The 25,758-nt window shown below is 36.7% G+C and overlaps 1 protein-coding gene across 1 annotated transcript in view; it reads left to right on the forward strand.

The window, feature by feature from the left end:
- Positions 1 to 553: 553 nt before the first annotated feature.
- Positions 554 to 25,758, forward strand: part of LOC127959818 (carboxyl-terminal PDZ ligand of neuronal nitric oxide synthase protein) — a gene marked incomplete at its 5' end in the record, with an annotated part of 40,335 nt that continues 15,130 nt past the window's right edge. The window contains 5 exon segments of the mRNA XM_052559204.1: positions 554 to 695; positions 2,984 to 3,141; positions 16,474 to 16,635; positions 23,042 to 23,207; positions 24,999 to 25,148. Of these exon segments, the coding sequence (XP_052415164.1) occupies positions 554 to 695; positions 2,984 to 3,141; positions 16,474 to 16,635; positions 23,042 to 23,207; positions 24,999 to 25,148 (778 nt within the window).

A 25,758-nucleotide genomic window follows, 5' to 3' on the forward strand; every position in this document is an offset into this window, starting at 1 on the left:
AGTCGCTTTTGTTTTTGTTCCCTGGCTGAACTGAGACTTCAGAGCCCTGTTAATGACCTCTGTTATTGTCAGATTTTGACTTTAACTTTAACTTTCAGTTGCTAAAAAGATCAACACACCGCTGAGAAGCAGTGCTTTGCTCTTGAAACCTATTGAATATTTACCATTTCAGCAACATGTTTTTTTATTTACTTGATGAATGTCTGTCTGTCTATCTATCTGTATATACACTTTGTATCCTATATATACACAATCTGTCCGCCTGTCTTTCATTCATTAATTTGCTTAGTTATTTGTTTATTCATTATTTGCTTATACACTGTCTTTCTGTCTGTAGCATATACACTATATATTATATACACAAACTGTCCATATATCCAACTATAACACATATATGCAATATATGAAGAGTTCATTTGCAAAAACATAATTTTTTTCATTGTGCATTCCAATTAATCTACATCAAACTGCAGTCAGGTTATTTTGACTAGATTATAAGGTACTTTGATTTCAGTGCATTAATAATACTAAGCTTTCTTTCATTTCTCTGTAGAGCCAAGCCATGCGGATAGTGCGGACGGTGGGCCAGGCATTTGAGGTCTGTCATAAACTTAGCCTGCAACACACCCAGCAAAACGCAGATGGCCAGGAAGATGGTGACGCTGACAAGACATGCACAGATTCTGGACTAGCAGGTACTTTAATGAACTGTATCCTCTTTTCTTTCCACTTCTTTGTCATACTTGAAGTCAGTGTAGTCATCTTTCAGAACAAGACTCCCTTTAATTGATTGTCTCTTTTTGCCCCTTGAACTTGGTGTGATGGGATTACAGATGAGTGATGTTCTTGCTGATTCCTGACACACTTTGAGTTAGCAAAGGGAAAATCCATGCGGTTGTTTGAGGTATTTTAGTGCGATCCAGCGCAGTGCGTTAGAGTAATTCTTTGTGAGCTGGGAGCTTTGATAGGCAGCATGGAACAGCACCTATGATTGCTTGTGTCTGAGGGGCAGATCTTATTGTGCATGGGCCAGGGGTTCAGGCTGATCATCCTCCCACAGCTCCCTCTGGACAGGTTTTCTTTTCAAATGCAAATGAGCTCTCATTCACCCACGCGCTGCATCTAATCCGCACAGGATTCCCCAGCACCAACACGCTGCAGTGTCACATGGATGGGGCTCACTGTGTTTAACAGCTCCACTGCTGTCCCACTGATAGGACAGGGAGACCTTAATAACCCCTTTCCATAGGGAAACCGCAAACCGGTCTGAGAGCTGACACTTCAGAGCCAAACAACTGCGTAACTGCTTAAATTACTGCAAAAGCTGCCAACAAATAAGTATAGTGCTTTATAGCCTTTATGAAGTAAAAAAAAATGTCATTCCCACTTTATATAAGGTAGTTTTGAATACTGTGTACTTGCATAAAAAAAATAAGTGCAATGCACCTATTGTTTTCTTTTTGTATTGCAAAGCACTTTTCCTGCTGTTGAGTGGGATACAGGTAAGGTTAGGGACCGGTTTGGTGGTACAGTATGTGTAGGTTTAAGGCTGGGTTTAATTGTAAGGGATGGGTCAACATTGTAATTATAAATGTAGTTACAGAAACTAATTACAGATGTAGATACATGCCGTAATGTACAATGTAAAAACAAGTACAGTATATACTCAATAAGCACTAACAAACTATTAATTTGAATGTAAGTACATGGTAGTCCACTTAATATAAAGTTGCTTGAGTGTATTTATGCCAGCATGAGATGTTTTTGATGCAGCTAAGATACAAAAAAGAAATTCAAAGTAAACAAGTTTTCTATTGATTTTAACTTTATTGTAGATGTGCAAGAGAAAAATAAAGTGGTTGGAGATTTAAACACATTTTAGCAACTTTTTGCCATGTCAAGTTACCTAATGATCAAGTATATTCTGTAATTGAATATACTATAAACTAACTTAAATATTCACATGACATTGTTAGTTAAAATTTGATATTAGACAAATGGGGAAAAATAAAACGTCTAGGTCAATTTGCAATATACTCTACATAGGAATATGAATTGGTTTTTTTTTTGTTGTTGTTTTATTTATTTTTTGCATCTTGCCAGATGCGAACAATTCATCGTCCTTTTAGCCAGTAGATCTGTGAAGGTTTGTGTGAACTCTTTACTGTACATGTGTTTTAAGTGTAGAGTAAATTCCTCTGACCTCAGTCTATTTCCTTTTTTAACTCTGTAACACAATACAGAGTTTATGATCTGGATCAAACTGTCAGACTAAAATAAATATAGTTCCTCCAAATTGTATTTGAATTTAATGACAATAAAGTTATTGATTTGATTTTAATTATCTAATTTATATATATATATATATATATATATATATATATATATATATATATAAAATTTGTTTATCTTTATTTATTTTATATATATTTTTTGCAATTTATTACTGTGAGACATTCATTTTTCTAAATATAAATATTCCATTAAGTCGCTGAATTATTTAATAAATCCGATGCATGATCTCTAATTACAGTACAAGAATGTTGTTCAGAATAGTTTTACATGTAGTATAGCATGTCGCACCACAGGACACGGCTGTCGCTGCTTTCCATGTCATGTCAACTATCCATTTCCAGAAATACAGAACTGCTGTACAGACCAAGTGAAGGTGTGGTCAAAACATACATGGGGCCCCATATCAGTAGCACCACTGTCCCACACGGGATCCACAGTTAACACAGTCAACGTCAGTGTTTGGTCAGAATAAATCCATTTGTGTATATACCTGTGTGTGAATAAAGGCAACACTAACAAAAAGTTAGTCCCTTTACACTCTAGTTTCCATGTTCATGCATGATGGCATAAACCTATAAAAAGGCTCATGCTTAATTTTTTATTTGTATAAATTTTTCCTTTAATCCTTATATCATGCTTTCCATCTCTAAAATAAATATTTAGCGAGATGAATTGTTTCTCTTCAAAGGGCGGGAGCTCACAGGGGCCGAAAAGCCGGCTGCAGATGAGACAGACATTGATGCAGAGGAGCTTCCCCTCCCCGACAGCACAATGGACGAGTTCAACCGCGGAGTCACTGACCTGGATGCAGCCAAGAAAGAGGAAGATGTCACCAAGGACAAAAAGGTATCCAGCTGCAGCTCGCTTGCCCACCACTTAATTATTCAATCCATATCAATAATTAACCACAATCTTCTATAATGTCGAGCTCTTGAATTGGTTTGCTAAAATGCTGTGTATCAGCTTTTACACACACATATTTGCGCTCTATCTTCTAATTATCTTGAGTAATCGAGGGTTATTCAGCATGTATTTATTGTTTTTGCAGATTAGGTTTGTTTTATGCTCGCGGCTGTGTTCAGCCCGGGGTCCAGATGTAGCTGTAAGACCATTAGCATAATCTTGTAGTGTGAAATCCGCTGTGCTGCAAAGGATTAGGTAACGATACTGTGACCCTGACTAGATGAGACATTCTTCAAGAGAATCATCATGGTAATGACAGTTTAGTGCTGAGGAGAGGAAAGTAACAAACAAGGTACTGGAGTATCGGTTGCATTGCATCGGATTCATTTCTATGGATAAGTTTCACCATCTGGATCATCCAAATGACATGCATTCTAATAGAGTTGGCCTTAGGATTTGAGTCATCCTAAAATAGCAATACGAGTATTCATTCCATTGAATGCAGGCTTTCTGTTGTCCATATAGCTTATTTGTTCTACCTCACTGATGCCTGTTTATCTTTCCGCTCTGGCATAATTTTGTGGGTTTGTTGCATCAGTGTCTGGGGCGATGAGCCTGGAATCATGTCTGAGACTGATAAGACAGTCCTGTCCTCAGGAAATTACAATGTCAGAAATGTTTGGGTTGTCTCAGATGATTGTTCCATGATTTATATGCCAGTCAGAAACTTTTAGTCTGTGCCAGAGAAAAGCGTCCATGCCAGCCTCAGAGGTACCGTGTCCTTATTTAATTTGGTTTCAAAGTTTTTGACCCAAATGGAAATTTTGCAATGAGGTTTGGTGGTTGTGTGGTTAACAAAAGTGTGGCTCCTAGATAAACTCGGATCTCATTGTTTCCATGAGCGTCAGCTGCTACTCATATTTTTAAAAGAGTCCCATAATGATTTCTTCCTTTTTAAGACTATATTCCAGATACTGAAATCTTAAGATTTTCTTCGTTTTGGGCTTTATATTTGAGAAATTCATACCCGTCTTGATTCCATGTAAAAAGACTATGGCTAAAAGTGAAAGTGAAAAAAAGTGAAAGTTGTGACATTTGCCAAGTATGGTAACCCAAATTCGGAATTGGTGCTCTGCATTTAACCCATCCAAGTGCACACACACAGCAGTGAGAAGTGAACACACCGTGAACACACACCCGGAGCAGTGGGCAGCTATAGATCCAGCATCCGGGGAGCCATGGGTGTTGAGGGAGGAAGAGAGTGCTGTTTTAGACCGAGACTCGAACCTGCGACCTTCGGGTTACAGGTCCAACTCTAACCATTAGACCACGCTTGTCTTGTTTGTTTAATATATTCAGTTGAACACTGTATGTTTTTTTAAAATCATTATTATATTTTATTTATTTAAATTGATATTTTTTTTTGTTGATCGATTGATTGTTTTTTTTTTTTTCATTTATACATTTACCTTTGCTGTCATGTAGCACTTCAGTTTTTTTTATTTATATAAATTAACTATTTCGTAAAGCTGTTCAGTTCCATCTCTAGCAAATCTCAATGCATGTTAATTTTTCATTCTGTAGCCTACATTTTATAATGCTATGATGCCTCAAAAACATTTATTGATTTGTATTTTCAGTATTTTTATTTGTAGGCAAAATAGTATAAATGTAGAATTGTATTCTTTTATGTAAAATAGTTATTTGCCAGCTTTTTTACAACTATTTCTGACTAGCTTAAATTGACCGGAGTCACAAACAAACTTTATTCACAAGTTTAGGTGATATGTGTGGTATGACACACCCACTGACATTTTCTGTTGACATCTGTTACTGCTACCATGGTAACAGACATTATTCAAGTCACTGACTTTGGTTTCTTGATCATACAGGCAGTATTTTATCCTTTTCTGCCTGTTGTTGCGTGAATGGGACAGTATAATATTACCAGTAAATACGGTTGCCAGTTCCAGACGCCAACATTGTGAATGTAATCGAAGAGGTTGTTTGATCTTAAAAAAAAAACAATTCTTGTCTCACTCTGGTTTTCAAAGAAATGTCATTTGTATAACTGAATCATACATGTGTACATTTAGCACTTTTGGCAGGAGATTTAAATTTATCATTTCAGCAAATGTCTTCCTGAAAAAAGCCTCTGAGAGCATGCTGTCATACTCCTACATAAGCAGATCATTTTAGATTCTTGTACTCTGCAGAACAGGGATACCCATGCCATCCTCAAGGACTTGTGGAGCGGAAATTGACTGATTGTGTAGGAGCTCATGCTGTTTTTGTAGGGCTGGTACAAGTGTCAGAGCTGTTTGGTAGGCCTGCAGTCAATTGTGCTTGTGCTCTGTCAACTCCATGTGCCTTTCGAGTCCACCGATATACCGACATCAGCTTATAATGGAATAACATTTTTTTTTAACCTAGCTAATTATTAGATGTTCATTTCTTTTCAGTAGTTGAATTGTTTTAAAATCCCAGTGCATGCTTTCAAGAGAAACCTTACCTGATTCATGGTTGGAGATCTATTTGTAGAATTGATAAGTCAGTCAAATATGAGGGAATGTTTGTAATGGCTTTCTGAAAGGCTCTTGGTCTATATTGAGGTCATGCGCCCCAAGTCTGAGTCAATGGATATTAGTTAGTGAGCAGAATACTAATCTTTTTGTCCCTTCTAAAATTATATTCATCCACGTACAGATTTTATTTTGGCTGGTGTTTTCACTTAGGAATGTGACCTTATCATTTTAAAGTGCATTTTTAATCCACATTTTGAACATGACCATGTCACTTTATTATAACTGCTAATACAAATTGGAAGACGGAGAAATGAGTTTTTTTATTTATTTATTTATATATTAATGTTTTTTTTTTATTTTGTTAATATCATTATCTAATTGTATTTAATTGATTCATTTTAGAACCATTTTGAAAATCATATTTTCCCCCCTCTTTTTCTTTTGCCATAATCAACCTAACTAATTAATATAATAGTTTGATCTTTTATGTATTATACCCATTAAATGTGGGATGGTTGGCTTTACATCAGTTTAAACTAACATTTACAAATAGGAATTCTGTTGTATGTTTGTGTGCTTGCTTGTTTAATATGCAGAGTAGAACAAATTACCATGTTTATTGTGTTTCCTATCCTGCAGGCAGTTAATTAGAGCAGCAAATCTCGGTCTCACCCCACCATATTGTTTTTGGAAATTGGCAGATGCTTTCTAATAAAATTAGAAGTTTGGAGTTTCTGTGGCTGTTTGAGTGGTGTTCCTCTCTGAGCTTTAGTAATGAATGGTTCACGGACTCTTGGTGTGCACAAGTGGTTGCATCCCGTTTTATAAGAGACTGCAGTGTGCTTTAGAGGATTTCTGCACAAAACGGTCACTGAATAACTAATGAAAGCAATTAGTCCTCCTCAACTTCTGAACTTTACCCAATGTCAGACCTCAGTACCACAGTCTGGAAACTCTGTGGCAGCCTACTGCTGTGGGAATTTCATAGCAGAGGCTGAAATATAGAGAAATGAGGTGCTGTGTAGCTCTGACCATATCAGACAATCTGCCAGGCAAACAGCCAAGTTTCTACTACAAATTAGTTCCCTTTAGTTACAGGGCCCATATATCTCCAGGATGCAGGTAGAATAACTCTAAAACCAGCCAGACCCCCGAGGAGCTGGACAACTCGGACTAAAAGTGCGAAGACTGTGTGTAAATATAGCCCTGTTTCTTCATTTTTGGGGAAGTAGTGTCTATCCAGAGGAGACAGTTCATGTGAAAAGTGTTTGGAGATGGGATTTTGGGGAATGGTGGTATGGAGACGCGCTCTCAAGAGCCCTCAGGCCTGAAATGCTAGCCCAAAATGTGTTTCAAAGCAATGTCAGTTTCTCTGGATAATTCACGATGAACTGAGTTCAGCCCATGTATCCGTGTAAGAGGCAGCTTTACTTTTGCCCTAGTGCTTAATTTTAGAAAATCCTCCCCAATGTATAGCTGTTTGCACCAGGTTGGTGGTTAGGCACTTTAGAGCAGCCAGAGCGATGTTTGATGTGCTTCTTAATGTCTGTGCTCGGTGGGACTAGAGATTGGAGGATTTGCAGAGTACATGATATGAAAACAGTTCTCTATTTAGGTTTGTGCATTAGCAGGGACTCACTAACTTTAACACTATTGTTAGCTAGTTTTAGCCAGAGATACCTTCTGAAGCACAAGATGACATTAACATTCTGCTTGACCAGATGAAAAGAGTAACTTAATGAGAGTATGACAACCAGAAAATTAAAGACTTTGTCTTCATTGTGATTGGGGTTGAAAGCTTAGGGACATTTTGCTCTATTTTGGTTGTATTTAGGAAATGGAATAAAATAAATTACATTGCCTCTTCCATTTTTGTAGCATAAACACCATTAAACCAGTGAAAGCTTCGGCTCTTCCAATGTTTCTCTATGGCGCTGAAACCTAAACATGAGAGAGTTCTGCACCCTGTGAAACTGATACTCAACTGTCATTGGCTCATTTCAAGGGGAGGGGCTTACCGATAGGTCAGCTGGATTCAGGCCCTGTTTACACTAGTGCATTTTTGTTTTAAAGCGCTTCACTTTTGCTACGGTTACGCCAATCGTTTACACTATTCCGGCATTTTCGACCCTCAAAAACGGACATTTTTTTAATTAATGCAGACCCCATTTAAATACTCTTGGTTTGCGTTTCAGTGTAAACCGAGATTTTTGAAAAACGAAGGTTTGGCTGCCCACATTCGCTCTGCGTATCTTTGATGACCGTATAAATAATAAAATCATGTGCTTTGTTTTCAAGCACGTAGACGCGTCCACGATCTAATTAATAGGGAATCTACCTACTCATACCTGTACCTGCATGAATGGTCACGTCACATGCATTTTAGGTTGTGTAGTGTAAACGGAGATCGTTTCTGAAACACAGCGGAAACGCCAGTGTAGACGAGGATCGTTTTCATTCTAAAACGCTGTTTTAAAATCAAAACACACTATTGTAAACGGGGCCTCAGCTAATGTCTAGACACTTGGTCAGAAAGCAGAATCTTTGTACAAAGTCAATCAGATAATGCAGATTTATAAGAAGCTTTTTCTAAAAACAGCCATGCTGGACTGTAAGAAGGGTTAAACTCGGTACAACATACATTTTATATTAGAAGCCTAATAGTATTGTTGAAAATTTGGGAGAGACAGTCCACCTCATGAATCATGTCTTTGCAGTATATATTTACGCATCCAAGGTGTTTTCCTATTCCAGATAAAATCTGAAAATAAGGGTCTGTTCATAAAAAAAGATTTTGTTAAAAAAAGGGGAGAAATTGTTATACTTTTTAACTGCAAATACTTGTCTTGCACTCTTTTTACTCGTCTATTTTTCTGTTTTTGTTATTAATAACTTTTGTTTAGTAACTGAATAAGTAACTTTTATTTAGGGTTTTATGCTCAATGTTGCTACCAGTCTTCCTCTTCCATCATATTTGAATCAGACAGCAAGCTCACAGCTCTTAGACACAATTTATTTTGCCGTGGTGCTGTAGATTGTAGATTTGCCTTACTTTGCCTTAATTAGCATCATTTTCCTTTGTTTTCCCTCTAAACACATTCATTTCATCGCAGATGAGAGGAGACATAAAAGAACAGACTCGGAAAAGGAAAAGCTTTCTGCGTCAAGAGCCTTTGCAGCCAGTTTAGTTTTATCACTTTGATGTTTGCAATGCATGAGTTCTTGGGAGATGAACTCATATACCTAGAAAAGTTAGTTCCTTTTTAAGTGTTTAAACACAAATCTTATAGAATAATATTTATTTGTGCAGTTTGTGTTTATTATTTTTAAATGTCATCTTTGAAATGATTGTATTCTGGCACGCAAGTGCATTGCAGTGTCACGAATGAAACGGAAAAGCCGTAAAATGCTTTTTCTCCAGCAAACAAAGAATGAAATAGAAAAGAAGAGATGGACAGTTAGAAAGAAAATAAACACCTTTCTTACTGTTGATTTAGTCTTCATACAGAAAACAGCCTTTGCACTTTCTGTGCCAACACTGTTAACCGTATGGAACCAAACAGATATTAAATCGTCTCTGCTAGTTAACAATGGATGCCTAAAAAAAGCAAACTACAAATGAATTTCAACTGAGCAACTTCGATTATGCTGAGATGTGTAGTCTAAATGCTGATAAAGCTTTGACATTTCACTCTCAGTGAACTTTCAGAGATTATAACAAAGCCCTTTTGTCTTTATAATTCATTCAGTCATAAATTTAGGTCGTGTTTCCAAAGGATGCACAATTATTCAATGCATGATTAGTTCATTCACTTCTATCCATATGCTAATGTGTTACAGTGACATTTAACATTAGTTTGAATGCGTGGAAGACAATAAAAGCCAACAGCTTTATGGTGGCACTTAATCATCTTTAGTGTTAGTTAGCTATTTAACAGCTTGGACCTCTTTTGATTCTCCTTCAGACTGTGTATGACAGCCATCCCAGCCCATGATATTTAATGCCATTCTGTATTTCTCGAGGTGCTGAATAAACCTTCACAGTGGGAATAGGATCCTTTATAAACTTGCTGTAAAAAGTGGTTATTTGAGATTGTTTGATGTTTCAGGTCATTGTTCTATACTCTTTAAATCCTGACATCTCAATGGAGGAAATCCATGTGGACTGTGTTTTAATAGACACACACTAGTTTTGTCTGATCTTTTTGAAGCTGTATTATTGTCTAGGGTGTGCCTGTACCTTCAGGCAACTTTTAGTGTTATAACTATAACAATGCAAACGGTTTTCTCTTCTGACTTTTCAAACATTATTGTCTCAAGACTGTCATGTTAGTGAGAAAGGTAACCGTGCTCACTTACATCCTCACTGTGTTTGTTAAAATCCTTCAGCATTGTATTCTAGTCCCCAATGTCATGTTCCTGTCCTCAGGGCTACTCAACTTTGAAAAGCTCGAGGGAAACAAATCCTCAAGAAAGATTAAAGAGCTGCACTTTTGATTTTTCTTATTAATAAGGCGGGTAGACTACAAGTGAAATCTACTTTAATTTTATATCATAGTAAGGGTGTTTTATCACATTTTAAGCATTTCTTTGACACGGTCTTAAGAGTAGGCTATGGTGTCATGTATTTATTTATTTTTTCCTTCATATTGAGAAGCACTGACTCTGGTTGTTAAGTGTTTAATGTTTAATTCAACAAGAGCTGTCCAAGCCTCTCTATGTATTATATGCGTGTTATTTTGTAAACCTCCCATTTTTATCCTTCTGGTTCACTGAGTTTAAGAAGAAGAGAGTTGTTGTGAGTTTGGTGAACAATGGCAGGTTCCCGTAAATGAAAAAAGGTGGTATAATCCAAGCAGAGATAAAACAAAATTATTATTAAATCTTTCTTTCTTTCTTTTCCTTATTAACAGTGAGGCACCCATTTTATCAAACAAAATTAATAATGAATAGATTAATTCTAATTATTTAATGCGTTCCTGTAGCTCAATTGGTAGAGCATTGCGTTATCAAGTGCAAGGTTGGGGGTTCGATTCCCTGTGAACACATGATAGGTAAAAATTGATAGCCTCAATGCACTGTAAATCACTTTGGATTAAAGCATCTGCTAAATGCATAAATTTAATTTTTAATTGTGGAATTATCTTTCGAATTCTATTTGGGCGATGAAATGAGAAATGAGTGATAGCTCATCTGTTAAGTTATTAACTGCTGACTTAATGATAAACTTCTAATCTTTGAATATTTCTTAAATCCCTCCGTTCTAGCTTGTAGTATTCTAGACTATTTTTGAAATTAGTTCTTGCGAGCACTTCTTGAGTTATTGACTTGTTATTCATCATTTGTAAGCTGCTTTGCATAAAAGTAGCTGCTGAATAAATGTAAATGATTCTTAGTTTTAAACCTTAGTTTTATTTGTCTGTTTTTAAAGGGTGAGACCTTTTTATCAAACAAAATTAATAAATTGTTCTTACATTTAGACTTTTGTTTTATTTTAATTTCAGATTATTTGTTTTAATTAAAATTCAGAGGTAGCCAATATGTGCCACCTCTTTTGTTTGTAAAATATATATGAAATAAAAATGTTTTTGCATTTGCTGTGAAAGTACCGTAGTTACTTTTGCAATCAAATTATCATTTTTACATTTCATAATGTGCTTCTCGATGCTGTCACAAAAAAGTTCTTGTCTGAGAAACCCAGCAGCAAGAAAGCAAATTTGTAACATTGCAATGACTCCCTCTATACGTCTCAAACAATGTCAAGGACGTCTCCGAAAAAAAAAAAAAAAAAAAGTCAATAAACAGGAGGCAGCAATCTGCCTTGCAGAAAGCCCTGAGCAGAAAAGCAATGAGGGCATTTGTGTGGCCGCTAGCAAATCTCAGTCAGCCCAGCTGTGAGCTGAACATTGCTCTTTTACCTTCGTTTACCCTCAAGGGCTCAGTGCTCTCACTAGAATACAACAGACACTTCTCATATTCAGAAAGCTGGACATACTGCACAGGTTCAGGAGAGGCAATGTGTCTAGTCTACAGACATGAGTTATAGCATTTTGCTCCCGAGCTGCTTGTATTTCACATGCTGCTGAGTGTGTTTCGATGTGTGTCGTTCTGTGTCTGACTGGAATATCAAACAAACAATCCTTATTTACATTCAGGTCTTTACGTTTGTTCCTTGTGTAATGAATATGCAGCGCTGTTAGACTCCTGAATTGTTTCACCAATTATCAAAAAGACCAGCATAGTAACCGTGTGCTTGAAAGAAAGACTTGCATTGTACTTTTCAGCATATTTAATTTTTTATGCAAGATGTGCAGACTTTCTCAGGCCGAGGTGGATTAGTTTGTTGTTAGATGTAATCCACTTTCAAATGCATTGCTTTCAAGTGTAGAACATCCATCCTGGACTATCAGACACCTCAGACCTCAGCACATTTTCATCTTCGCTTGACGTTCCAGATAAGAAGTTTTTTGATGTTTAGAAAGGATACATGTAGGAATCAACTTTTCTCAAAGTTTCTGCTCAGGATGACAGTCAGCTTATCTGCTTTGTAAAGTCGATGCACACTTTGAGACTATGCAAACTTTCTGGTGATGTGTTTCTTGACTAGTAGGCGTCTTGATCATCTCAGCCTCAGATTTCCAACTCGCCTTGTTCATTGACTGTCTGATGCGTTTTGTACATGAAAATAGTAAGAGCTGGCTGTTCCAGTTTGATTGGCTCACTTTTTCACAATTTGTTGCCTTGAAACTACTTTTGAGTACAAACTAATTACTGGGTTTGAAATACATTCAGTCATACATTCATTTGTGAGCATGAGAGATTTCTTTCAAAAACAAAGCAAAGAAACCCCAAACTTGAACAGTAGTGGGGAAAAAAGGTGTACTTTTATATGTGGATGGACAGAAAAGTCTAGGTTGGAAGTTTGCATGTGCAGAGGAAGCTGTAAAGTGGAAAAGGCTTTCTACTGGTTGTCAAAAGTCTGGCAATGCAACACAAATCTGTGTGACACATAAATCTCATAGAATCATTTCTCATAGAAGTTTCTTACAGTTAGTGTTATATACCTACCCTCTGTATGAACTCTCAGATGAAAAACATTTGGCAGCCACCATAACAATGGATTAACACTGGCATAGAGAAATAGAATCAGAGCAAAACCTTTTCTGATATTGTTATTCCCCACAATGAAGTAGGAAAAAAATCTGAACTGAAGACAGCTGTTGTATAAAATCCAAGGCATCTGCTGTGACATTTCAGAAAATATGGAGATCTGTATTTTAGCTGTAGCACCTGTATAATTATAAGGTTATTTAATAACCATCCTCCACCAGTAGTCTTATATTCCACAGGCATGCTGTAATCCAATGAAATATAATAAGGTTATCTGTACTATAATAGCAGTGTACGTTATAGATTGCTGTATTATTTGTTCACATATCGACTCTGCTTCTTAGTCTCTCAATTTCTTCCCATTTTTGCCTATTTAGAAAATTTGTGGTACTATTTTATTTTTTCCCCATTGCGATGTTATTCTTTGACATTAGAGATCGTTGTCATTGTATTGGATTGAAAGTCTTCATAAAGAATCTCCTAGGGAACATCAACCCCTAACCACCACATGAGTAGGTTTATATTTGACCCAGTCCGAATCCTCAGGTGTTCATGGATCCTGGAGGTGACCGCTAAAGCAGCGCTACAGGCTTTTAGTAGCGGCTGTTGATTACACATACATCAGATTATCACAGATGAACTCATTGGGTTTTTCTGCAGCGGTTTATTGAAAGCAATCAAATGAACGTTTTTTCCCTCGATACTTTTTAACAGATGTGTTTTCTTCAACCATTTACCAAAGACGGATCTGCATTATATTTCTTGTGACACAGCGAAAAAAAGAAAGCATACAGATTTCAGAACAGATGATAGTGTAATTATTCCCTGTGGAGGGATGGAAATATTCCAATAACCATCATAGATTAACTATATTTGGTGCTTGCTTAGCAGCAAAAGCTTTAGCTCTGCATAAATGGAATATCAAATTAAAGCAGTCATAAACTTTGTCGCTGTCATAATGGCTCGTGTCTTGTTTTCTGTCGGCTGTGCATGATAATCCATTTTTGCAGTGTAAACCGTTTTAGATGAATAACATGGATAGACAACAGATCTCAATTTAGTATGGAAATAAATGCAATAAAGACCAGTTGTACTGTAAATATGATATCTTTGCTTTTGGTTAGGTTCTAAATAGCAAACTTAATATTGTATATATTTTGCCTATGCTAACTCCATTACCCATAATGTAAAGAAATTGTATGGTTTCATTTAATAAATTGTAGCTAATTTGCCTCATTTGAAGTATATCTCCAGTAAAATGGTTATTGCATTTAATTTGAATGTTTGTTTTTGACACCATAAGCTAAAACCATGAGATTTGTTTTGTATCTATCAGTGGTGACAATTCAGTAGATGGAGCTGGAAATCGGTTTGAAATCATCCTGTGGTATAATGGTAGTTGAATGCTAAATTTGCAGGGGTTATAACTATTAAGCATAGCATTTGTTGAGTTACAGCAAGAAAAACACATTCCGGAAGAATGAGAAACTTTTCTTTCTTTCATTTCTAGAGCCGGTTTTATCTGGTGTCTCAGAAAGCATGAAAAGCCCTTTTAGTCTGTCTCTCACATCAAGGATTTGTTTCGGCAGCATTTACATGTACAATTTGAAGTCTGTCAAATATATTCATCAATGAATAATTGATTAAGAGTGTGCTAATTCATTAAGAAAATATTCATTAAGCTCGTCAGAACTTCTTCCCGTGCTTGTTTTCAGACAGTTGCAGTGTGCTCAGTCCAGACACTCTGTTCATAACATGATTTTGTTCGTTTATGCTTCATGATAAGATGACTTCAAACTTGCACAGCACAAAAGTAGCAAATATTTTATCAGCAGAGTCACGCTTATCTTCAGTTTTTCCGTTTGTATCATTATCATAAGATGGCCAGTAATATAATTCGCAGAATATTTTCCCCAGACGCACCATGCAGATTTTTCAAGCTATGAATTCAGTGGATGTCTCCGGCTGAGGTGGATTCACTGTGAGGCGTCTGTGAGAGCAGGTGTTGTTTACAGCACGCCATTCTGCAGCACTGCTCACATAAACAGCTGTCAGTAGACACACACAGAAGGAAGTCCTCATCAGGCGACCTGAACCACCACTCCAAGCCAATATGTGAGAAATGAAAAACACCTCTTCCCCAATATACTGCCTGGAGTCTTATTTGACATCAGTCTTAAATAAAAGCCTCCTTCGCTGGATGCATGGTTTTCTGGGAATATTAAAAAAAGAAATTTTTGCCATTTGATCATGAATTGTTTAAAGGAAAATGTAATTTTTCTGCCACTATAGGGTCATCCAGTCTGGAAATAATAGGCCTCATTCACCATTCTCAAAACCAGTTAAAACACAATAATCATTTAGATTAGACTACGTGTCGTTTCCCAGTCTCTTATGCTCACCAAAGCTGCATGTATTTGATCAAATACAGTAAAGTCACAAATATGATGAACTATTACTTCAATTTAACTATTATAAATGTTAATTTATTTTAAAGTGTCATTTATTTCTGTGATGGCAAAGCTGAATTTTCCAAAGCCATTTCTTAACTATTCAGTGTCTCATGCTGATTTGGTGCTCAAGAAACATTTATATTTATTATTATTATTAATGTTGAAAATGTGATGGCTACATTTTTATTTGTGGAAACCGTGATTCATTTTTTTTAGTTTTCTTTAATGAATGGAAAGTTCAAAAGAACAGTTTATTTTTGTGTAACAATGTAAAAGTATAGACCACTCCAAAAGCAATGCTTTGAAGCACAACCAAATCAGGTTCGAACAGCATTCTTGTCACATTAAATTGCGGGAACATTTTAAGTTTGGCGTGGGAAAAGAAAGAAAGAAAATATAATGACCCTTGAAATGCTTTAGGAGGTTCATATCAGTTTTATGTCTACTAGATGCTCATGTTAGATTTTTCAAAAGACTGAGGTCTGGTTTGGTGTGTCTAGCCATCCGTTTAGTGATTCAGCACCAGGCAATGCCTGAATATTTCAAAGGGCTCTTTGCGGCGCATCAATCTCAGCCCAAATCAGTCTTATCTCTGGCCGCTGCTGCTGCGGCTTTCATACTCAGTCCCTCATTCTGAACGTGGGAGGTCAATATCTGACAACTGGCATTACCATACTTTCATCCCGACTGGGGTATAAATAAGTTGGCCGTGTAGGGTAAAACTAATAATTTGTCACAGTTGACTGCCTCCCATCCTTCTGAGCTCTGTTTGTTTGCACAGCTACACAAGCTGCAAGTGCTACTGTAATTAATATCTGAGCCTCAGTAGGGGCCGACCACAGAGCTGGTCAGAGCGCTGCCTTGTATCCTAATGGCAAGCATGCAGTTGTTTTTAAGATGAAGACATTGGCATAAAGCACAGGGGATGAAAATAAGTTTTTTGTTCTCTAATGACTGCTAAACTGGTTTGTATTGTGATTTTCCTGATTATTAAAGGCTCTTGCTAATTCTGCATTGTCGGTTTTAATGCCTTTTAAACTTATTCTGCTTGTACATGTCATTCCTTATCCTCACACAAAGTTATCAAATGGCTTCAGAAGAATTTTTTTATACTCTAATAATAATGATGAACATGTAGATTAATTACAGATCTTGACAATAGGACTGTTCTCTCTCTTTTTCTCCAGCCCTCAGAAGAGCCCAGCATCCTGCTGGCTTCCCCGAAGTTGCTGCTTCCTTCAGGCAGTCAGCTGCCGGCCAGCACTCCTCTGTCTGTGCACCACCAGCTCCAGCTGCTCCAGCAGCAGCTCACCCAGCAGCAGCAGCAGACACAGGTGGCCGTGGCCCAGGTGAGACGGAGGAAATGCAATACTGCACTTTAAATGGACATTTAATAGACCTGTAGAAGCTGTGGATTTAGGATTTTGGTTGTTGTGTGCATTTTGAACTTGGTATAAATATTCACACCAAAAGTTTGACTGCATTTAATTGATCAAAATTAAAATTACAAATTAAAGCAGCTTTTCTATTTTAATTATTTTTTTCCTGTGATGGCAAAGCTGAGTTTTTTTAGTAGTCAATTCAGTGTATAATAGCAGGGGGGTGTATAATTAAAAAGAGCAGCTAGCTCATCTAATTAGCCTCTGTAATTACATGTATTATTCTTTTGAAGAGGGTTTTTGTAATGTGCTTTGTGCATTATGCTAATTATGTTTTTTATGGGTAAGGTGAGTTAGTGATTCATTTATTTATTTATTTTCCCTCGAACAAATAAACATGAAACAAACAATAAGTGTTCCTCCAGAAATTTGAGCAGGAAAATTGGGTAAAATGTTTCTGCATTGACGTTCTTGCCTATTTATCAGGTCTTAACTAGTGCCTTGTAAAGTAATTGAGCAGTTTTGTCTCAATATATCAATGAAATCCGAAATATTTTTTCTTAATTGTGAATTGAGATGTGGGTGTTCACCAAACATTGTTATTCTGTAAAGAAAATCTGTTTCTGGTCTCAATGTGAACCCCCACATTAGAACTGGCTGTGAATGGCTTGGAGTGCTAAAACAGCTGTAGTCTTGTGTGTCTGAAGCATTTTCATTCTTTCTGGCACTAGACTGGTTTGTGTATTCAGCCTTTGAGAGCATGCGGTTAGCTTGTTTAGCCACAGTTCTACACCAATTGTTTGGCAGGAGGAGAAAGCTATGTTTTTTAGAGATATTTTGCTGCTACTCTCTAGAAAGTGCTTTTTTATTTTGTTTTGTTTTGTTTATGTGTGTGTGAAAGACACTTGAACACTTCACAGATCTGAGAATGGTGTTACAGAGGGTGGAATTTAGTTCCACGCTCCTTTGACCCACATCTTTGTGTCTGCCTGTCGCTTTGAGGTGTGTTGAGGATAGTCAGGGATGTCCGTCCTGTCATAACTCTGATAAGCAAAGCCAGCCAGTTGAAAACGTTCCCAGATTCGCTTCACAACACACTCAAAGAGAAACAAGCTGTTGCTTTGCTCTTGGCTGCTGTGACGTCTTCAGTCACTGAAGAAGAGTAGACGCTTTGAAGCACGCTATCAAAGCGGCACACACAAGTCAATCGTTGCTTATTAATTTATTTCTCCATTTGTTTTGCAGTGGCTCTCATCCTTAGGGAAAATGATCGGCAGATGAAACGATATTTGCTTTTCTGAAGTCTGGATTAGTGGTGGAGTGGGTTATTTGTGGAGGAAGGTTTTTGTGTGTTTTGTGTTTCTTTTAATCATATTCTGGTGGAAGATTCTCATTTAGACAGTTCAGTACAGATAAAATTAGTCAAACACATCTGGCTTCTATCAAAAACGACACCCCCGTCAAGTCTCCCAAAAATCAGTTTTCCATGTTTGAGTGAGAGCAATTCAGGCAAAATTTCTCGGGAATCAAGAAATGTGGCCTTGTTACAGTTGCTGTTTAGTAAAAAATATATATATATATATATATATATATATATATATATATATATATATATATATATATATATATAATAGCAGTACAATGTGACTAACCAGAATAATCAAGGTTTTTAGTATATTTTTTATTGCTACGTGGCAAACAAGTTACCAGTAGGTTCAGTAGATTCTCAGAAAACAAATGAGACCCAGCATTCATGATATGCACGCTCTTAAGGCTGTGCAATTGGGCAGTTAGTTGAATTAGTTGAAAGGGATGTGTTCAAAAAAATAGCAGTGTGGCATTCAATCACTGAGGTCATCAATTTTGTGAAGAAACAGGTGTGAATCAGGTGGCCCCTATTTAAGGATGAAGCCAACACTTGTTGAACATGCTTTTGAAAGCTGAGGAAAATGGGTCGTTCAAGACATTGTTCAGAAGAACAGCGTACTTTGATTAAAAAGTTGATTAGAGAGGGGAAAACCTATAAAGAGGTGCAAAAAATGATAGGCTGTTCAGCTAAAATGATCTCCAATGCCTTCAAATGGAGAGCAAAACCAGAGAGACGTGGAAGAAAACGGAAGACAACCATCAAAATGGATAGAAGAATAACCAGAATGGCAAAGGCTCAGCCAATGATCACCTCCAGGATGATCAAAGACAGTCTGGAGTTACCTGTAAGTACTGTGACAGTTAGAAGACGTCTGTGTGAAGCTAATCTATTTTCAAGAATCCCCCGCAAAGTCCCTCTGTTAAAAAAAAGGCATGTGCAGAAGAGGTTACAATTTGCCAAAGAACACATCAACTGGCCTAAAGAGAAATGGAGGAACATTTTGTGGACTGATGAGAGTAAAATTGTTCTTTTTGGGTCCAAGGGCCACAGGCAGTTTGTGAGACGACCCCCAAACTCTGAATTCAAGCCACAGTACACAGTGAAGACAGTGAAGCATGGAGGTGCAAGCATCATGATATGGGCATGTTTCTCCTACTATGGTGTTGGGCCTATTTATCGCATACCAGGGATCATGGATCAGTTTGCATATGTTAAAATACTTGAAGAGGTCATGTTGCCCTATGCTGAAGAGGACATGCCCTTGAAATGGTTGTTTCAACAAGACAATGACCCAAAACACACTAGTAAACGGGCAAAGTCTTGGTTCCAAACCAACAAAATTAATGTTATGGAGTGGCCAGCCCAATCTCCAGACCTTAATCCAATTGAGAACTTGTGGGGTGATATTAAAAATGCTGTTTCTGAAGCAAAACCAAGAAATGTGAATGAATTGTGGAATGTTGTTAAAGAATCATGGAGTGGAATAACAGCTGCTATTTTTTTGAACACACCCCTTTCAACTAATTGCCCAATTGCACAGCCTTAAGAGCGTGCATATCATGAATGCTGGGTCTTGTTTGTTTTCTGACAATCTACTGAACCTACTGGTAACTTGTTTGCCACGTAGCAATAAAAAATATACTAAAAACCTTGATTATTCTGGTTAGTCACATTGCACTGCTATTATTTTGAACAATACTGTGTATATATATATATATATATGTATATATATATATATATATATATGTATGTGTGTGTGTGTGTGTATATATGTGTGTGTGTGTGTGTATATATATATATATATATATATATATATATATATATATATATATATATATATATATATATATATATATATATATATATATATATATATATATATACACACACATATATATATGTGTGTATATATATATATAAATGTGTGTGTATATATATATGATCGGCTTGTTTTCCACTTATTTTTTTTTTCATGCCCTATTGCAGCTTTCAATGTGCTCTTTAAAGGAAAAGCAGTCCTGAAATATTTGATGTAATTTCTTTGTGCCATTTGAGGGCAGCAACAATGGAATAAACAGCACCATAAAAACCTTGTAATGACTACAGTGCAGTGGAAGAAAAAAAAAGATTACATTTGTGCTTTGAAATTACTATGGTCATGAAAGCCTCCACTTTAAATATATCTGATTTAAATAGATTGTTAGAATATGAATCACACAAATTACATTTTTTTAGAGCTCTCTAAGTTATGTCAGCGAAAGTGAATCATTTGTTGATGTGCTAGTGCCATTAAATCGGTTCTCTTAAGAAAACATGGAAAAGGGTTTAGAAAACTGTAAATGTGAGGTTTAGGGGTGTTTCGTAAGACTAGTGCATGCAGACTGAGCATTGATCATTCCTTACCCATGAACTTTCATCCAAAAGTAAGAAGGATTGTGAGGGCTCTGATTGTTGTTTTTTGTTCTTTTCTTTTCTTTTCTGGTTTGTGGTTTGGTTTGGTTTTAAAAGGATGGTTCTCCCAGAAATGAAAATTCTGTTATTAATTACTCACCCTCATGTCATAAGACCTTCCTTCATCTTCAGAACACAAATACATTTTTTTTTTATGAAATCCGAGAGCTTTCTGACACTGCATAGACAGCATCACAGTGACATATTCAAGGCTACACTTGTTTTCTTTTTGCACATAAAGTATTTCTCGTATCTTCTTAACATTATGGTTGAACCACTGATGGCACATGGACTATTTTATGTCCTTACTAATTTTCTGGACCTGAACGTGTCAGTTTTCCTGTCCCTTTATGACACATTTTGTTTTTAAAGGCCAATTTGGGATTTAAAACGTAACTGCAACTTGCCAATAAAGAAAATTAAGTTAATTTCAAACTGTTCTGCAATAAATTCAATACAATACCATGATAATACCATAACATAAGATAATGAGGAGTAATCAGGCTAAAAACAGTTGATCCCTGCACTTGCCTACTTGGACTCACCTTAGAGACTTTAAACCTGCTAATGTTGTTGAAATTCATGTTCTTCATGTTGAAACAGACTCTGCTCTATTTACTTTTTAAACGCCTTGTTTTTTACAACAGCACTATCAATGATATTCCTCATGATATATGCTAACATTACTGCCAGAAAATATTGTTAATCTTTTCTGCCATACAGTCTCTTTTCATTTTGTCGCCATAATTGGACAGTGAACTTTTAATCGCTTAATTAGTAGATGTGAAAATGAAACGAAGAATAACTGATTGCAGTGGCGATGTGTTGATGTTAAACAGTTCTTCATTTCTGCTTTGGTTGTTTACTTTTTTAAAGACAAGGAAAAGAAATACTGCTTCTGTATGTGATCAGAGAAAATGATGGACTCCAACATTTACCCTGACTTGCCTTGCTGATGAATGTACCCCACTAAGATTGAGATATAAAATCATGACAGCATGAAATATGAGGCTTGTATACATTTACATCCAATACCCTTTTGAAAACAACATCTTTTGTCATGGTAGGCAGCTCTTCTCCCAAAGACAATCGCTCTTTGTCAGAAAACACACACGTATATACATACGCACTACACTCGAGAACTGATGGCAAGCGGCTCAACCTGATCAGTCTACATTTACAGTATGGTCATTTTTTTTTTTTCCTCAAATTTTTGCTCTACTCCCTGCTGGCCTGATCTTGATGACTCATTGGCTTTGTCTGGAGAATGTATTGTTCTTAAGGGCAGGCAGCACGAACAGGCACGCTGTTTAAGCTGGGTCATAAATCACCCCGGACCCCTTGGAGGGTGGCCACGGTGGCTTTAGAAGCAAACAGACACTTAGACTGTGCCCAGGATAAGCCACTGGCGGAAATGGATTCACCCGTCTATCGCTAGATAGAATCGTAGTACTTATGAAGGACACTCAAGTGCATCATAATCGCTTTGGAAATCTTTATAGCTGGCCATTTGTCTTTAGCCGGACAAACCAAGCAGTAATTCATAACAATATGTGTGGAGGACCTTTTCTGATACTTCTGGAAATGGAGGCTTGTTAGAGTATTCCAGATAATTCCTTTATCTAGAATTATGTTAATTAATACTTGACTAAAGCTGTGTAAATTGAATACTCCTAAGTATTCAGTGATAATATTTATCTGTAATATTTAATGGCTTATTTGTTAATTATTTTTAATATATTTATGTATACTTTTTTTGCTATACTACATATATATATATATTTTTTTTTTTACAGATAAAACAAAAAAGGCATTTGTCCTTCCACTGTTGCTCTTCATATTTCATCATTACTCATTAGATCATTAAAATACAGCTGATATGAGAAACCTAAAATATATATTTTTAAAGTTATTTTATGATGTGGTGTTAAAGAAGCTTTTCATTTGAAAGCACTCTTTAATTTTGAATGAATGCCACTACCTACACAGTAACTGAGATGACCTTCATAGTAAGACTTTATAAAGTTTGCCATTCATTTTTTCATATTAAATATAAATGCATTCAAAATAAATTCAATAGAACCGCATACCAAATTGTATAATGGGGTGATTGTAGTTAAAAATCTTTTAAAGATGTTTAACCTTAAATAAATACATAAATTCAAGTAGGACTTTGAAATTCTCAGAATAACAATAAAATATTTATTTTCATTTCCTTGAACTCTTGAAACCTAGACAGGATCCCAGTGTGTTCAGACATATTCTTCCGAAGCTGAACAAAGGCAAATTCTGGTATTAATTATGAAATAATGGCCTAAAAGTTTAATCAAATGAAACACTAAAACTTTTTCTTCTTTTAATTTTTTTAAAGCATCACTTTAAATTTGCATAATGCTTTTGAGTTGGAGTTGAAAAGTACACTGAGCCGGTTGGAGTTTTTGTTCTTAGTAGAGGCGACTCTAGGATAATACAGCATATTAACTGCTGGAGGTCTCTGTGTTGGCTGGTAGAAAATTCTGCTGTAGTTAAGCATGCATACTTTGGTTTGTTCCTCAGGTTCATCTGCTGAAGGATCAGCTCTCTGCAGAAGCTGCAGCGAGGATTGAGGCCCAGGCTCGAGTTCACCAGCTGCTGCTGCAGAATAAGGACCTACTGCAGCATATTTCTCTCCTGGTCAAACAGATTCAGGATCTGGAGCTCAAGCTGGCTGGGAATGGCTCTAGTGAGTATGATTTCCTGTATTCATCACTGTTGGGGAGTAACTTTAAAAACCTCCATTGTTTTTGTAGCAGATTTTCACTCACACTAGGAATGGTTGCCTTGAACCAAGCTTCTCACTCCCTTAGTGACCTGGACTCACATTGCACTTTACATTTCGGGCCGGACTTTTCAAGCAATCATGCTGCATGTATCAGAAATTCCTGTGTCTGTGTTTCAGTAAAGCATTTTCTGTTGACCTTCTGCATCCATTAAAATATTTTTTACAAGGTGACTTAAATGTGGCTGTTGGGACAGTCATGGATGAAAACGCTTTATCATACGGGCTAATGTGAAAAACAGCTCATCTCCAGGTGCTGCTGGTCTAAATGAAAGTGTACTTTAAACTAAGCATGAAATTAACCCCTGTGGAGTGCCACGATGGGAGAGAAGTTAAAAGGCAAAGAGAAATTGTATGTGATGGGGAGAGAGGTGGAACAGATGGGAGGGTCTGAGTGAAAAGGCAAGAATGAAAGAAAGCTGCTGAAACACATCAGATCTATTCAGAGAGGGCAGGTGAGGATATGTTGCAGAGGTAGGAGCACTGTTATAAACCCACTGTAGCAGAAGAAAAGGGAAAAAAGTGGAGCAGGAGTGACATTATGAAGCGTTATATAATATGAAGGAAGGCAGATGACATCCACGGAGAAAAGAGAGTGAAAAGACTGAACCCCAGTTTTTTTTTTCATACAGTACTAAGGTACTTTGAAAAAGTAGTTTAGAAATGAATTAAAAAGTTTTAACACTGAGAATGCATGATGGTGATTGATTCTTTCAGTAGTTATATCTAGTGGTCAGCCAACAGCTTGATGTTGATGGTTCAATTCTGTTGCACTGTTTTTGAATGTAAGAGGCTGACGTCATTTCAGGGTTTACTTATTATTCATACTTATTAATACCGAGATTCTTTAGGCAGCCCACCACCTAGTTGATTTTGAAAATATGTAGTATTTTATGAAATGCCTTTTTTAAATCTCTTAAGCTCATCAAGGGTGTATTCATATGATCAAAAATACAGATTTCTTTTTCTTCTAATAATTGGTTTCCGACACTCTACATTGTCAAATTATTCTTGAGAAATCATTCCAATATGCTTATTTATTATAACGGTTTAAACTGTTGTGCTGCTTAATATTTTTTGTAACCTTTGGTTAAGTTTTTTTTGTTTGTTTGTTTGTTTTACATTTTATCAGATAATCCAGTAAAAAGTATCACAGTTCCCAAAAATATGAAGCAGCACATCGGTTTCCAACACTGATTATGAATCAACATATTAGAATGATTTCTGGAAGATCATGTGACACTGAATGCAGGAATAAATCATATTTTTAAGTGTGTGTGTGTCTGTGTGTGTGTGTGTGTGTGTGTGTGTGTGTGTGTATATATATATATATATATATATATATATATATGTGTGTGTGTGTGTGTGTGTGTGTGTGTATATATATATATATATATATATATATATATAATATACACACACACACACACACACACAAACACACACACTTAATTATTATTATTATTATTATTATTATTATTATATGTAAATAAATGCAGCCTTGATGAGCATAAGAAACTTGTTTAAAAACCTCTGCATTCATTAAAATATATTTTTTGTCCATAGATGAAAAGAGAAAATAGATGCATTGAAACATTGAAATATGTTTTGATATGAATTTTTTTGTTTGTTTTTTTAGATAGTATAATTAGAAAAAGTTGAATAAATTTTCGGTCTCCTCCTTTCTCTTAACAGTGGGATCCCAAGACAGTCTCCTGGAAATCACCTTCCGTGCGAACGTTCCCCCCATCCTATGCGACCCCACCACCCCAAGCCCAGAGGACGCCATCCTTCCTCCACTCAACGATGGGACACAGCTATCCCTGCCGCTGGGCAGTCCAATAGGTAGGGACCAGTGCTTGATCAAGTTTGAGTGTTTCCGCTTTCTTCCGGGACCACCCCAACAGGAAGAGAGTCCCGACACACCATCCCAAGGCGTCTCGCCCTCATCACGGGATGAGCTTCTGGGTAGCCTCGAGCTGCTAAAATTCCGCGAGTCGGGAATCGCATCCGAGTACGAATCAAACACAGATGAGAGTGATGAAAGCTGGGGACAGCAGGACGAGAGCACCCTGCGTCTGCTTAATGTGCTCAACAAACACGGCCCCTCTGACTGCTTGGAGGATGAAATTGCTGTTTAATGTGATTTTGCGCTCTTAGAAAAACACTGCTTGATGCTTTGCTTAGAAGATTCAAGTCGATCAGTGTCAATATTGTCAAACCGTCTACCGCTGTTTGTACTGCTGATGAATCTGGGAGACCAAGGTAACATTAACGTTTGGTGGCCGTTTAGTTTGTCACATTTAATTAAAGCATAGTAAAATACTATTGTCTCCATTCTAAAGTTTATGGACACACATCAGATGCCAGAATCCTGTATCTCTAATGGAACGTTCACACACAGCGATGGAGGTCGCTAGGTGTCTTATATAGTTGGTCTTAATGGCCATCCCTT

This window comes from Carassius gibelio, chromosome B6 (genome assembly GCF_023724105.1).
Source record: "Carassius gibelio isolate Cgi1373 ecotype wild population from Czech Republic chromosome B6, carGib1.2-hapl.c, whole genome shotgun sequence".
NCBI classification, from domain to species: domain Eukaryota; kingdom Metazoa; phylum Chordata; class Actinopteri; order Cypriniformes; family Cyprinidae; genus Carassius; species Carassius gibelio.